Genomic DNA, 15,954 nt, shown 5'->3' with positions numbered 1-15,954 from the left:
CTGCAGGTGGTACACTCATTTGTGGACACTCTTTAGCCCACAGAGTGACCCTGGCACCAATGACTGTCTACACAGCGACACACCACCTGCCCTCCCTGACTCCCACGTCACCAGGATCTGTCTGAGTTGCCCTGGGACCTCAGACCTTACTGAGCTGGTTGTGTCGCACATGTCCATCACGGTTTCCCCTTCCTCCTCCAAGTAAGGCCTTTGTTCCAACCCAGCTGGGTGGGCAGCCATCCTTAGTAGGGAATAGCCAGTGTGTTTCCACTGATCAACTGACTGTCAAAGTTGAGCCATCTACACACCCAAATGCCCCTTTCAGGTAGGTCTGCAAGTCTCCCACTGATAAAACTGCATTATGATCACTGATTCACCTGGAAGGAATACTAAGGGTACAGACAGTGGTAAGGGAGGAGACAGAACGGCAGTGTTCAAGCCCTGCTTTAAAAGACAAGTGCTGTAGGTAGAGGTGTAAAGTAACTTAACACTTTCTCCCCAGTAAAATATTTTCATTAAGTTTCTATAAGACTGGTGACATAGGATGCAAGAATTTAATATCATTATGCCTATTTTGTGTGCGTAAAAACAACGGCGATCTCCTGGAAGTGTGCAACAGCTCACTTGAAATCCAGTGATTTGTGGCTGTACAAGTCACTCACCTGTAATTGAGCATTAGGTAAGTTGCAAATGCAAATCAGGATAATGACATCAGTTCTTGGACCTCAATTAAAATTAGTCCGCCACACACGCACCAGGTTGTTCCACACATTCAGTCTATCCAGTGCTAGGTAAAGGCACTGTAGGAGCTGCTGATAACATCCAGAAAATATCATAATTTGTGGAGCCTTGAAGTAGAGGAGTGCGTCTCCTATCTCTGTAAAGGTATTGAAATGCTATTTCACTTGGCAGCATCAACCTCAACCCTGGGATTCACCGATCAATATCGGCACTGGTCAGGATAGCATGGCTCACCAGTTAAATTCAAATGAGACCCAATTCCCATTTTAAATTGGGCAGAGTTCTTTGAATGAACTTTCCACTAATGGCTTTCTTCACAGGTTGAATTTCTTCCCTGATTTTTCTGCAGAGAAATCCCTCATGCTGTTATAAAGTTACGAGTGTGTCAACCAAGATACGTTGACTTAAAAATTATGACAATCTGCAGCAAATCTCAATGTTGCAAGCTGCTCCAGGAATGGAGACTTCTTATTCTGTTTAAAATCAATTTCAAGTACTAGTTTATGTTCCTCTTAAAACTGTATTCATGACAGCATAGTTGGGTTAGAGAGGAAAAATAGTTGATCCAAATAAAGACATTGGTCACAAACCAAATATTTAAAGTATTTGTTTAAAGAAGAAGCAAATAATTGATAGATCACAAACAAAAATTCTCATGGGGATGAAGCTTGGGACAAATTGATTACAGACCATGTCAAAAATAAAAAAAAATTCACAAGCTAGGATTTAGAAACATCCCCATTTCCTTCACTGGGTTTTAATCTTTATCATTCCCACACTGACGAAGTGAAGAGCTGTCATCATGTCTTAAGTAAACAAGAATTTAACAAGTTATCGGTTTAATTTGAAATGGTCTTAGTACTGTGTCTGTAAGTTGTAATTGAACACTCTTTTTCTGTATTTCTGCAGCCAAGTACATATAAGCCTTCCTCTGACAGGAAACAGGAATTATTGCATGTTATTCCCGTCCTCTGTATGTAATTACTGCTGCGAGGGGAGAATAGGCTGTTGTTTCGCTCCCAGACAAAAATTGTATTATGGAAGTTTTCAGGTCATGTGTTGGAAAATTGGTAAAGTAACCATTTTGAGTTTGAATTGTTTACACTTAGATCTTGCTGAATTGAATCCACTGCAATCTGTGCAGCAGAGAAAGAACAATATTGTCTGAATGTTTTAATTTCTGCCTTTTAATTTCCTTTTCAGAAACCTGATCCAAGGTCAATGAGAAACAATGTTGATCGAGATGATGGTGGTCTCCTGGACCCAGTAAGTTTTTGCAGTACACTGTTTCTGGTACAAGTAGACTTTCTTACTCCAATGAAGAGAACAAAAGATGTGTGATCTCCTTATAATTTTGATGATAGATGATTTTGAATGATAGATTATTCCAATCCAGTCCATTTCTGCTAGTATAATTTAAGAGCTATGCTTGACGTTGGTATATGCACAGTGTGATTTAAACTGAGGATTTGGCCAAATAAACTGAATCAGTTTTGTGAAGAAACCAATTTCCTCCATAAAATTACTTTTAACAGAGATCATGCATTGTTGTGCACTAGCATTTTATGCACGAGTTCCAAATTTGTGACTCTCTTCCTGACAAATCTTGCGCCCATCAGGATAATTCACAAGAGTGCCAATAAAGGGGGAGAAAAATAGCATTTATATTGTATGAGGGGTGAATGTTAATTAGTTAACAAGTGGATTCTGATTGCCTTTGCATTACCATGGAGAATGCAGTTGTTAATGATGATTGACTGATAACTTTGCGGCTTTATTTAGATTTGAAACCAGGCACATTGACTTTGATTGGTCAGGGTATTTCCTTCACAAATGTATCAGCAAATGGCTGTCATGTATTTTGTTGCGTTGAAACAGGTGCAGTGCTTGCACATGTTTTTTTCTGTCAAAAAAAACCAGCTCCCTGTGAATTAATATGCGGGGCTTTCAGCACATGAGTGCCACAGTAGGAGCCCAACTGTCCATTATGAATTGGTTGTCAGTGTAATTCTTCACAAACTTGCGATTATCCAGCAAATGTTGTTCAAATGCAGAATCACATCTAAAGTTGAACACTGTTGCAAGTTTTGCAAGCATGAGCTGGTTGGGTACTGCCATTATCTTGCTTATTGTGAATAGCTGAAGGGTCAAGCTGTTTAATACAATTCGCTAATCTTTAGGACTTATGGCCTACATACCTGGCATAATACCAGCACTGAAATTCCGTATGCCATATTACTAATTTGTGTGACAAACACAATGTATTTTTGGCTTGACAGCACCATCTTGTTCATGGTGAACTTATATTGCTACTGCGTAGTAGCAGTGTGAAATTGCTAACTTCACCTGTTGTTCAAACCTTTGCAATACCTTATCCTTCCAATTGCAACTTTCTCTGTCATCCACTACTTGTATCGTCAAAGTGACCAAGGTGAAAAACTGTTTTCCACCTTTAGCATAGTACTACGCACTGTGGGTAACCCAAATAGAGAGACAAATAAGAAAATCAAAAAAGTTTAAGTTCTGGGCTGTCTAGTGAACTGCAAGAATAACTTTTAATTTTGTTTTTCTTTCCAAGAGCTTCTATTAAAAACTGGCATTAAAAAATTAATTCCATTAAGTAATGCAATTAGAAGTCATTATGCTGCTGCCAATCAAATATGTAAGCTGTATTATGATAGTCTTTTATTTTCATACCTTCTCTTTTTTTATTTAGACTGGCAATCATCACATCTACCAGCCTGTAGGGAAACAAGGTAAGAATTGAAATACCTTAAAGGTTTCTTTTGTGTTCAATAAATGAGGATAAATTTTAGAACAAAATTTTAATGACCCATTTTCAGATCCAACATTTGTAATTCTGCCAGAAAACTCATGGCAACTTGGCTATGGCATGCATGGCACTTCATAAATGTGGTTTTCCCTTTCACTTTTCTGATGCAACACCAACAGTGCAGATGCATTGATAAGCTTGAATAGCAACTTGAAATGTAAATACGATATAAGCAGCCTGATTTTTCGGTCACAAAAAGACATTCTAAATGGTGTATCAGAGGGAAAGACTTAACTTGATGGAAAAAATGTGAGGACGCAGTCTGGCATTGTAATTAACAAATAAACTGTAAGTAGCGAAATAACTTCTAGTGTCATGGTCAAGAGCAATAGGAAAACAATTCACTGTCAACATATGGAATGAGTAACAATATCCAGAGGAAATTTGAAAGTGTGGTAAAAGAGAGGAAGACTTCAGGAGGACTTGGGCTGGTGGTATAGTGGACAGACAAAATTCACTGCAGGGAGGTGTAAGGTGATGCTTTCTGATCAGTGTAAGGAGAGACAATAAAATTTCAATGGTATAATTTTTAAAAAGATTGCAGTAAAGAGATTGAAGATGGTTGGGCCCAAACCTTAGTTGGTGGGATTAGTTAGCAAAGTAGTTAATAAAGCATCTGGAATCCTCAGATTTGTCAATAGAATTATGGAGTAGAAAAGCTTGGAAGATTTTTTTATTAATTCCTATGATGTGGGCACTGTTGGAAAGGCTGGCATTTTTTTGCCTGTTCCCAACTGCCTTTGAGGAAATGTTTGTGGGGTGTTTCTTGAACTGCAGTCTCTATGATGAAGGTATGACCACAGTACTACCGAACAGTGAGTTGCAAGGTCTTGGACCAACTGAAATAAAGGAGAGAAAAATTGTCCCAAGTCAAGATAGGATGTGGCTTGCAGCGGAACCTGCAGATGTTGGTGTTCCCATACACCTGCCCTTGTGTTTCTAGGCAATTGAACCTGTTGGTTTGGGAAATATGTTACTACAGATCATTTTGTAGATGGTAAATACAGCTGCTCCAACATGCTGGTGGAAGAGACAGTGAATGTTTAAGGTGAAGTTGGGTACTAATCAAGCAAACTGTTTTCTTTTGAATGGTGTTAATGCTAATGAGACCTAGTTCCCAAAATTGACCAGGTCTCCCACATGGCTCTTGAGCAACCAAGTGTTTCATTCTGCAGGTCAGACTCACAAAATGCACACTGTGAAGAAGTCTATTCTATATTCTTTAGAAGTATTTCTGATTATCGATTATTATATATTTTGACAGAGATGTACTATTTCTAGATTTCCAGCATTATAACAACCAATAAAGTAACGGTTTTGATTTTTTTTTCTTCTTTTTGACAAGCAGAGCATGCAGCGCCACCAAAGAAGCCTCCTCGACCTGGTGCCCCTAGCCATGGAGGAAGCATTGCCAGCCTAAACAGTCCAATTGACAATTACAATGAAGGAGTGAAGGTTAGCATTTAGATACAAGCTTAATATTAATTAATGAGGCATCCTATCGAAAATAATTATTATATGCAGCTTTCAATTGAGACTTTAGTTTGAGTCAGAGCTGATACTTTTATAAGATTTCAGCTGAATCCTTATAAACATTTTGATAGTTGGAGATCAAAATGTCTAACATGGCTGTTCTAAGTTTTATTTTAGTAAAAGCAGAATGTGTTCAAATATTAAATAGGTTAATGAAAGTCAGGAACAAGACAATTGATTGAGATAGCTACTTCTCAAGTCTATCTCATAATTTATTAAAGCAGCCCTTTACTTGTTTTAAATTATACATAGGGGTCCCCAATTTTACAAACGTCTGACTTAGGAATGCTCGTATTTCTGAACACAATCCCATACTGGGGTACAATTTTAAAGATCCAACATATGAATATTTCCTGTACTTACGAATGGCTGTTTTATATTGCCCTGCATTGTGTTCTAACTTGTAGACAAGTCAACTTGCAAACAGATTCCAGAACAGAGCCCATTTGTAACCAGAGGACTGCCTGTACATATTTAGTTTCTGAGCCCTTATATGTCAATTGGTTTCTACAGAAATAACTAGAATAGAATGAATGAAAGGCTTGATTTATCTAGAACCTGTTCTAACCACCAGGGCTCTCCAAAGTGCTTTATCGCCAATTAAATATTTTTGAATATATTTGTCATTGTAAAGGAAATGCAGGAGCAAATTTTCTTACAACAAGCTCCCACAAACTGCAGTGTAATCAGCTAACCAGTTTTCATGATGTTGATTTTGAGGTTAGTATTGGGAAGGGCACCAGCTTGTTTACAAAATAGGTCCATAGTATCTTTTACATTCATCTGAGAGGGCAGATGGGCCTTTGGTTTAGCATCTCAATCCAAAATTCAGCACTTCCAATAGTACTGCACTCCCTCAGTACTACATGAGAATGTCAACCTGGATTTCAGTGCCAAGTCCCAGTGTGGTATTGGCCTGCAAAAATCTAGTAAGCAATGTATAGATTGATTTCAATGCTCAATTCAACAGAATGCTCATTTAAGCTGTGGGAAGTTGCAAAATAAAGTAGTGCAAAGCAAGCCTCAGTAATGTGAAAATAAAGAGAGATTGTACCCAGACGGGATTGAGGTTCATAAGGAGGAGGTGTTAGCAATTCTGGAAGGTGTGAAAATAGATAAGTCCCCTGGGCCGGATGGGATTTGTCCTAGAATTCTCTGGGAAGCTAGAGAGGAGATTGCAGAGCCTTTGGCTTTGATCTTTATGTCGTCATTGTCTTCAGGAATAGTGCCAGAAGACTGGAGACTAGCAAATGTTGTCCCCTTGTTCAAGAAGGGGAGTAGAGACAACCCTGGTAATTATAGACCAGTGAGCCTTACTTCGGTTGTGGGTAAAGTGTTGGAAAGGATTATAAGAGATAGGATTTATAATCATCTAGAAAGGAATAATTTGATTAGGGATAGTCAACACGGTTTTGTGAAGGGTAGGTCGTGCCTCACAAACCTTATTGAGTTCTTCGAGAAGGTGACCAAACAGGTGGATGAGGGTAAAGCGGTTGATGTGGTGTATATGGATTTCAGTAAAGCGTTTGATAAGGTTCCCCATGATAGGCTATTGCAGAAAATACGGAGGCATGGGATTGAGGGTGATTTAGCGGTTTGGATGAGAAATTGGCTAGTTGTAAGAAGACAGAGGGTGGTGGTTGATGGGAAATGTTCATCCTGGAGTTCAGTTACTAGTGGTGTACCTCAAGGATCTGTTTTGGGGCCACTGCTGTTTGTCATTTTTATAAATGACCTGGATGAGGGCATAGAAGGATGGGTTAGTAAATTTGCAGATGACACCAAAGTTGGTGGAGTTATGGATAGTGCGGAAGGATGTTGCAGGTTACAGAGGGACATAGATAAGCTGCAGAGCTGGGCTGAGAGGTGGCAAATGGAGTTTAATACGGAAAAGTGTGAGGTGATTCACTTTGGAAGGAGTAACAGGAATACAGAGTACTGGGCTAATGGTAAGATTCTTGGTAGTGTGGATGAGCAGAGAGATCTCGGTGTCCATGTGCATAGATCACTGAAAGTTGCCACCCAGGTTGATAGCGTTGTTAAGAAGGTGTACGGTATGTTAGGTTTTATTGGTAGAGGGATTGAGTTTCGGAGCCATGAGGTCATGTTGCAGCTGTACAAAACTCTGGTGCGGCCGCACTTGGAGTATTGTGTACAGTTGTGGTCACCGCATTATAGGAAGGATATGGAAGCATTGGAAAGGGTGCAGAGGAGATTTACCAGGATGTTGCCTGGTATGGAGGGAAGGTCTTATGAGGAAAGGCTGAGGGACTTGAGGCTGTTTTCGTTAGAGAGAAGAAGGTTAAGAGGTGACTTAATAGAGACATACAAGATGATCAGAGGATTAGATAGGTTGGACAGTGGGAGCCTTTTTCCTCAGATGTTGATGGCTAGCACGAGGGGACATAGCTTTAAATTGAGGGGTGATAGATCTAGGACAGATGTCAGAGGTAGGTTCTTTACTCAGAGTAGTAAGGGCGTGGAATGCCCTGCCTGCAAAAGTAGTAGACTCGCCAACTTTAAGGGCATTTAAATGGTCATTGGATAAACATATGGATGATAATGGAATAGTTTAGGTTAGATGGGCTTCAGATTAGTTTCACAGGTCAGCGCAACATCGAGGGCCGAAGGGCCTGTACTGCGCTGTAATGTTCTATGTCCTATGTTCAATGTTCATATGAAATCTGAATTTAGTGGTGAAACAGCTGAAGCTCTTTTTCTGTCCAGTATTATCTGACCAAATATAGTGGCATAAACTACAAACAAATCTCTTCTGAAGATACTGATTGCTTGCTGGTATATAGTTCATGGGTACTAATTGACCTCTGATATTTTGCTGTTACTCACTTATGAGCCTTGACATTTGTTAAGCTATTTTTACATCAGGGTACTTCAAAGCTGAGCCTCCTTCTAGATGAACTATTCACTGAATCATCAGGGAGATTTTCATTCTGTTTTTAAATCATGTAGTTGATTTTATAGGAGCTTAATTGTTTGGTGATGCATCTGCAGGGTTGTGTTGTCTTGGTCTTCTGCATGAGCTGCAATTTTAATGATTTATTTAAATAAAGTTCTATGGTACTGTATTGTTGTCCTTCATAATGTTGAGAAATAAGGAGGTTTTTAAACGTATGGGTGTCTTTCAACTCTTTAACGTGTTGTACTGCTGACTAAAGGCAGTCAGGGAGTAAACTCAGTAGGCTAGATATTTTCTGAAGAAGGGTCTAGGCCCGAAACGTCAGCCTTCCTGCTCCTCTGATGCTGCTTGGCCTGCTGTGTTCATCCAGCTCTACACCTTGTTATCTAGGCTTTCCTGCCTGCCACCTACCTTCCCCTTCACCTCTGCTCTGTAAGCATTCTACTTGTGGCTGGTCATTGTGTGGCCTACCTATTTTTGAACCAGTTGAGACCCCTTAAATGGGTAGTTCTAGCCAACTTAAGAGCCTCATCCCACTAATTAACTGGTGGCAGGAGATACCCACAACAAGAACACAGCCCTAGATGAAAGGGGGAAGAGTACATCTTTAACAGCACCTCTGGGGCACATTGGAGACACACAGGCACAGTGTAACCCTCTTCCTAACCCAGCCACACACTCCACTTTGCCTTCCCTAACCAGACTTACCCCTATTGAGACCCTTATTTGAAGCTCAAATCTTTTCATGGGCCTTGCTGAACTGATAGTATTCACTACTCCCACTGGTGCTGTGAGCCTCTAACTTACTGCTCCTAAGGGGTGGAAGTTTTCCCTCAATCTGTGTGGGGCAGTGATGGGAATCATAGGCAGGCTTGGTTGAAGAATAAAGTTAGCCCATTAAATCCAGCTGAGTGTAACAGTCCTCCTTGTTTGAACCCATGAAGTTGTGCCCAGCAATCTAAATTGTTTTAAAAATCACAAGTTCTAGAAAGGTGCATATCACAGAAATGTTGATGAATAAGTTAAGGTTTTTGAGTGCAGGACCTTCTTCTGACAAGGGATCTACATCCTTAAAGATTAACCAGTTGTCCTTTTCACATGCCAGTGGATGCCAGCTATATTGTAGCACTTTTGAGGTCCCGATCCGAAATGTCAACTTTCCTGCTCCTCTGCTGCCTGGCCTGCTGTGCTCCTCCAGCTCCACACTGTGTTAACTGACTCCAGCATCAACTGTTCTTACTATCTCATATTGTAGCACTTGTTGCTTTTCTAAAAGCCTGTAATCTATATTGACTTCTGGTGTAATACAGTGTTGAACTGTTCAAGGTTGTATCCTTTGGATAGATATCTGATAGCCCTTCACAGTTTAGATGGAATTAAAGATGCATGATATATGAAGATAAAGCAGAACGTCTCCCTGACTCCCAGCTAATATTGCTTCTACAAAAATCTCTTCAATATGAGATTTGTTCATCTGCCATTTCTGCATTATTTATTAATTCATCATAAAGATCTGGAAGATGGGAGTGGAGGTAGAAAAGATCTAGACCGTAGTCTCAAGAGAAATAGTTAAATCTTGAAATTCGGTGTCAGTAAGAATAGGGTGATGATTTTGATTGTTGAAAAGAGCAGTAATAGTTTCCCAATGGAAGCAGGCTGGTGTTTTTCAAGAACAAATAGATTTAAGATGACTTGTCACCTCAAGATATTAAAGAATGCACCTCAAGTTGATAACGCCTTTTAGAAACTAGAATTTGGTAAGTTGCATCTTGAGATAAGGAAATTAATAGCTAGAGGTAATGATGAACCTATTTATTAAAATAATAAAACTTTAGTTATGGTGCTGAGCACCATGAGGGGAACCATGCTATGGAAAGAAGTTAAACCTTTAGAGGGCATAAAGACTAGGATGCTGGTCTGAATAAGGAAATATGAGTATGAAGAAAGTCTTGAAAATATGGAGCTTTTGTTTTAGTTAGAACAACATAGATTACAGGACAGTATTGTAGATTTAATTAAAACTATGAAAGGATGAGACAAGATAGATAAAAACAATTTGTTTTCAGTTGTTGAGAGATCTTTACTGAAGGACACAGTTGAATGATTTTAAACAGAGGGCAGGATGTAGAGAGTCATGAGGCTATGAATTCACTTCCAGGATTCGTGGTTGAGACAGAAACAATATCAGCGTTCACAGCTAGATTGGGAAGGTGGAAGAAGGAAAAAGGGTCAGGATGACATCAGAATGCGGGGTAAATATAATTAAGACTTTTTGCTTGAAGCCAAATCAGATTGATTGAGCCAATGCACTGAGTTCTCTGTTGCAATTTTTTTTTATTTATTATAGATGTTTCGACGTGGCAAGCTATGAAAATTGAAATTTTGCTTTCTGACCATTTCAAAACCAAAGTTATATGCAAAATCACAACCCCTTTTCACAAAATCCAAACCATATAAACCTAAATCATCATGGCCAAGTACTCATTACACAACTATGCTGATCATTAAGAGCGATGACCAGCAGTTAGGTTTGTGAAAAGTAGAATTAAAAATATGCATTTTTAAATCATGCTGTCTTATTCCACAAACATCAAGAAACTGAATCGGTTTAAAAGCAGTCGGTGATGACTGAACCAAAGCTTTGAATGCTGAAGTTTTTGTGCTAAATTTTGTGCAACTGAATGGGAAATGGGCTGCGGTTTTTTTCCATCCAAATAAATAAAATTGCCTGGTTCCCATGAGGTGTGTACTGAGTAGAGTACACTTAAAGGCACCACAAGGGAGCAAAATAATAAATGCTTCTTGTTATGAAAGTGTTGTCCTAAAGAGACACTTGGTTGAAATAACAAGTAACAAATTTTAATTACAGGCTCTTGTTGTCTGTGGAATGTCCATTTCACCACACTAACTATTCAATTTATCCATATTTGTTCCTCAAATGTTTCTAGTGGACAAAAGCAATTCCCAGTCTAGTACGAAGTCTTAAAGGTCTTATGCTCCCAGACTCTTTTGCAGGTCAGTGCTAAGTCAACTTATCCCAGCTGGGCCAGCAGTTGGGACTTTATAATTGGCTTTGATCCCAGTTGGCCTCATTGGGTCGGGAAGCAAAAAAATCAGCAGCGTTCAGATTCTTGGTGAGCAGTTTTCAGCTGAATTCTGGAATACATTCAGCAGTGATACCCTCCACGAATGAATATCCTGCCAATACTCACTGATCACTATTTTTATCTGCCTACTGCCTTGTTCATTCTGAAACCGATGACCAAGAATTATCTGTCTTGATTTCAAAGTCAAAATGTTCCTGCCCAAAGCCAGCAACAGATTTACCTCAATGTTTAAAAGGTAGTAGCCTGACAAATTTTGTGTACAGGTGATTAGACCATGTGTTATACTCGACTTTCTGCTATGGCATTGGCTCATAAAGCTTGGCATGGGCATAGTCGATTTTCCCACATTCTGTTTTATTGGAAGTAACAGACTTCTAGTCATGTTCCAGTTCTGACATGCCTGAAATTGGAAATAATAAGATCACGGACTCAAACTGCCCTGTAATCAATTCTTGGCTCCATCTATTGTTTAATACTTTCTGTTTTAAATTCCGACGTTGCTTTGTGATTCATTATTATTTTACAAATGCTTGCCCATGTCAGACTCCTTGCCAACATCAACATGGTTGCCCTCTGAAGTGGTAGTAAGCCACTAGGTTGCATCAATCACTTCATGATCCAGATTTTGTGGTCACCACTGACCTTGATAAAAGTAATCCACAGAGATCTAACGCTCGTTTCCTAACACTAATTTGGATCTGCTACCAAATAAAGAGGATCTTTGGTCATCCAGAACAGTGATGTCATCAGCCAAGTGTATGAAGTAATTTTCAAAGACAGCACACCAAGAAATAAAGTTTATTTTTATTAATTTTATAAGGGTGTAATAATGTTGGATAAGCAAATGAGCTGTTGAATGAATGAATGAATATTTTGAAAGAAATGCTATATTAAAATTGATGAGAATTTTATTTGAATGGCATTACAAAAATATAAAATTAATTTTCATGGACCAAGAAGTTGTTCAGCAGTGTTTATGACTTAAGTAGACTATTATAAACCCAGTTATACCTCATTAACAAAGGGTAACTATTTGTGATATTACAGTGATATTACAGCATAAAAGAGCAACTTTCATCAATAAAGTAATTTCTAAAGATTTGCAAGGACTTCAGAGTCATACCCTGTACAGGAGCAGGAGATCACAGCCAACAACCTTTGGATTCATGTTTAACTACATATATGTGGATGCCAGGTGTTATGGTCAGATTCATGAGGTAATCGTGGTGAAGGTTAATAGCTTCACTATCGTTACAACTGCTAACTCCAGTCATAGAATACAGATCACAGCACTTGAAGGAAAAAGGCCTGCCCTGACCTATAGGCAACTAGAATGTAATACATTCTGGCCTTGCTTGTGACCCCTGAGAATAAACTACAAAGGAGAAAAGCATTCTGAGAATCCCTCACGAACTGGTTATGTGCTCGATCACATCACCTTGCACAAATTTTGTAATTCGGTCCAAAGAATCAGTAACTGACATTACACAGATTTGTTTCCCTTTTGCTTCTGTCTTTCCATGCTGAACTCCGTTTCAGTTTTGTTTTTTTAAATTAGTGATAGGTTCATGAGTTGATGCCAGGCATTTTTTTTTTGTTAAATCTGATCTGCATCCAGTGTGCTTGAGTCCTATGATAATGTAAAATATTCAAGACTATTTTCTATTTGAACCTTACAGTTCCCAAACTCCAGGCTTTCTTTAAACAAAAAAAAACTGCAGATGCAGGAAATCTGAAACAAAATTAGAACTTGCTGGAGAAACTTGGCAGGAGAAATGGCTTGGTTCTGAAGAAGGGTCGCTGGACCCAAAATGTTAACTCTGCTTTCTCTCCACAGATGCTGCCAGACCTGCAGAGATTTTCCAGAATTTTCTGTCTTGTTTAAGGTTTTCGTTCTTTGTAACATACAATAAAACCCCTTGCCCCTGTTGGTCAGTGCATTGAGTATAGGAGTTGGGATGTCATGTTGCAGCTGTACAGGATATTGTTGAGGCCATCTTTAGAATACTGCATTCAGTTCTGGCCTCCCTGCTATGGGAAGGATGTTATTAAACTTGAAAAGGTTCATAAAAGATTTACAAGGATGTTGCTGGGATTGGAGGATTTGAGCTATATGGAGAGGCTGAATGGGCCGGGGCTTTTCTCGCTGGTGCGTCAGAGGGGTGAGGGGTGACTTTATCAAGGTTTGTAAGATTATGAGGGGCATGGATAGGTTGAATAGTCAGGTCTTTTTCCTAGGGTAGGGAAGGCCAAAACTAGATGTTATAGGTTTAAGGTAAGAGGTGAAAGGAGTAAAAGGTACCTGAGGGACGGCATCGATACGCAGAGGGTGGTGCGTGTATGTTACGAGCTGTCAGACGAAGTGGTGGAGTCTGGTACAATTATAACATTTGAAAGGCATCTGGACAGGTACATGAATAGGAAGAGTTTAGAGGGATACCAAAGGGTCTGTTTCTGTACTGTATAACTCTTTGACTCTATCCCAACAACTTTATTAGGCTAACAATCCTATGTTGCAGTGTTGATTTTTTTAATTGATTAAAACTTAAAATAGATAATTGCTGTAAGTAATTCACAGCCAATCTATTAACAATTAAACAGTCATTAAGTTATGACAAGTATTTCATACAAAAAATGGTGACAGGCAGCATTAGTTTAATAAGAACAAGGATTGGGAACAGGCCATTCAGCCCTTCAAGCCTACTCCACAATTCAGTAAGAAACAGCCAATCTGATTGTAACCTCAACTCTACATTCCTTCATATCCACGATGATCTTTCAACCCGTCACAATAAAGAATCCTGTCTACTTCTGCCTTAAAAATATGTAAAGATTCTGCATCCATTGCATTTTGAGGAATTTCAAAGACACTCAAGCCTCTGAAAGAAAAAACGTTTCTTCATCCTGGTTTTAAATGTGCAACCCCTTATTTCTAAACAATGATCCCTAGTTCTAGATTCTCCTACAAGAAGAAAGGGCAGTCTAATGCTCCTTTATTTTGATTTTCTCTTTATCAGTGAAGCAAACATACATCATTGAAATTATTCACCTAATTAATAAATACTCTGTATCTATGAAATCACAAATTGTGTATCCACAATTTTTAACCTTTTGTAAAGAGTTCAACACTCGTGTGTTTCATCATTCACGGAGGTTCTCAGGAACTGAACCCTCGCGTATACGGCAGAATGACTAATGTGCCTAAATGTAAGATTCTCAAAGCAATCACTTCATAAACCCAACTGGCCTTCAGTTCTGCACCATACTGGTAGGAAGGCTAACTGAGTAGAGAAATGCTATGGCATTGTTTTTACCCACTCAACCCCTTAAAACTTACTTTTTATGATTTCTGTTTTGATTGAACTTATTTGATGGTGATGCTACATGATTATCTGCAACCTACAAATGAATAAGGAAAACAGGCAGCTTAGAATTGTGTAGCAATCACTCAGTTCTGAAATTATTACACTAATTAAATGACCCATGTCTTCCAGCACTATGCTCCTTGGAATAGTATACTATATCCCATTTATATTTTTATATTATTATGTCCCAATCAATTTGTTATAATTTGACCATGTACTGTCAGCTTTTTTCCAAAACTTTGAAATTTTTGACTTGAAGGATAGATTTATTGCTTTTACTGTAGGTATGAGTCAACCTTGAAAGTTTTAAAAAATGTTTCCAAAAATAAAGTTGACTAATACATCAAATATAATGTGAGCCAGTGGTATAGAGGTGGTCACTTTGAAATGTAACGGAAAATGTCTGTTTTGGTCACCGTACAATCTGCTCTATATCGGCATGTCTTAAACTTCATAGCATTATGTTGGCAGCATAACTCAGATCACCTGCTTGATCCAAAACACCAACATATAGGATGACACTAACCTTAAAGATGTTTTCTCAGTTGAAAACCTGAGGCCAACTCCTAATGTGAGCATAACCCTCAACATACTTGTACGAGCTGAAAAAGAGGGGTGGTGAGAGGGAGTGTCAACTGATACGCTGCATATAGACCTAAATATGCATTTTGGCATCCAAAAACAGGAGGTGCCCTATATGCTAGGGCAATATATACACTGTTATCTGTAGTGGCAAAGCAAACACAATACTATTATTGAATTAAAATTGTAAGAAATATAATAACTTGCAATATAATGCATTTCCACAAAAGTAACAGCTCTAACCTAGATTTTGAGGTTGACACATTTTATACTGTGTATGCTTACCTATCAAGTTAAGTTGGCACCTAGTTTAGGTTGCATAATTAAATATGAGTAGTTTAAGCCATGTACCGTGAACCACGATATAATTTACTTATCAATGCCATTCAGAAGTTTCATTTGTCCCTGCTTGAGTGTAAACCTTTGAGTTATTTCCTGTTTTACCAAAATATTGTTTGCATTATTATCTAATACGAAGTGACTGGTAAAAGTGTTCATGCATGGTACAGTTCATAGTTAGGTAAGTAAATCATTTTAATGTGGTATGTCGCAATATAGTCTAATATAATAGTCTCCAAGCATTGGATAAGCATGAGGCTGTTTTGATAACATTTTAATTTTAAGTTCTAAACTACATGCATGCCAGAGAGTGAGTTTCCATTTCCTTGTTAATTTTTCTTTAAATCACGACTGTCTGCAAAGCAATGCTTATATTGTTTCAGTGAGAAAGTTCAAAACTCGAAACTCTGTATTGATATCCTACAGTAAGTAATCTTACCTGTGCAAGTAAAGCAGGAGAGTTGGAAGAACTTCTTTTACAAATTCCTGTGAAACAAGTGTGCAAAGATCATAGAAATATTATTAATTGAATGGAAA

The 15,954-nt window shown here is 38.6% G+C and overlaps 1 protein-coding gene and 1 long non-coding RNA gene across 6 annotated transcripts in view; one reads left to right on the top strand and one right to left on the bottom strand.

Annotated features, from left to right (window-relative positions):
• Positions 1-15,904, bottom strand: part of LOC125482909 — a 39,712-nt gene extending 23,808 nt beyond the window's left edge. The window contains exons 1-2 of the long non-coding RNA XR_007261899.1: positions 15,857-15,904; positions 15,023-15,098 (exon numbers count right to left, since the gene is read on the bottom strand). This is a non-coding gene — a long non-coding RNA (uncharacterized LOC125482909). The remainder of the gene's footprint in view (positions 1-15,022; positions 15,099-15,856) is intronic.
• The window catches only part of LOC109918182 (focal adhesion kinase 1), a 117,867-nt gene that overhangs the window by 85,915 nt on the left and 15,998 nt on the right, over positions 1-15,954 (top strand). For all 5 annotated transcript variants that reach the window (XM_048595535.1, XM_048595533.1, XM_048595536.1 and 2 more), the window contains 3 exons: positions 1,945-2,007; positions 3,458-3,497; positions 4,923-5,029. In XM_048595535.1, the coding sequence (XP_048451492.1) occupies positions 1,945-2,007; positions 3,458-3,497; positions 4,923-5,029 (210 nt within the window). The remainder of the gene's footprint in view (positions 1-1,944; positions 2,008-3,457; positions 3,498-4,922; positions 5,030-15,954) is intronic.

This window comes from Rhincodon typus, chromosome 4 (genome assembly GCF_021869965.1).
Source record: "Rhincodon typus isolate 14 chromosome 4, sRhiTyp1.1, whole genome shotgun sequence".
NCBI classification, from domain to species: domain Eukaryota; kingdom Metazoa; phylum Chordata; class Chondrichthyes; order Orectolobiformes; family Rhincodontidae; genus Rhincodon; species Rhincodon typus.
Note: the sequence above shows the minus strand (reverse complement) of the source record. Positions and strands in the feature narration are given on the sequence as shown.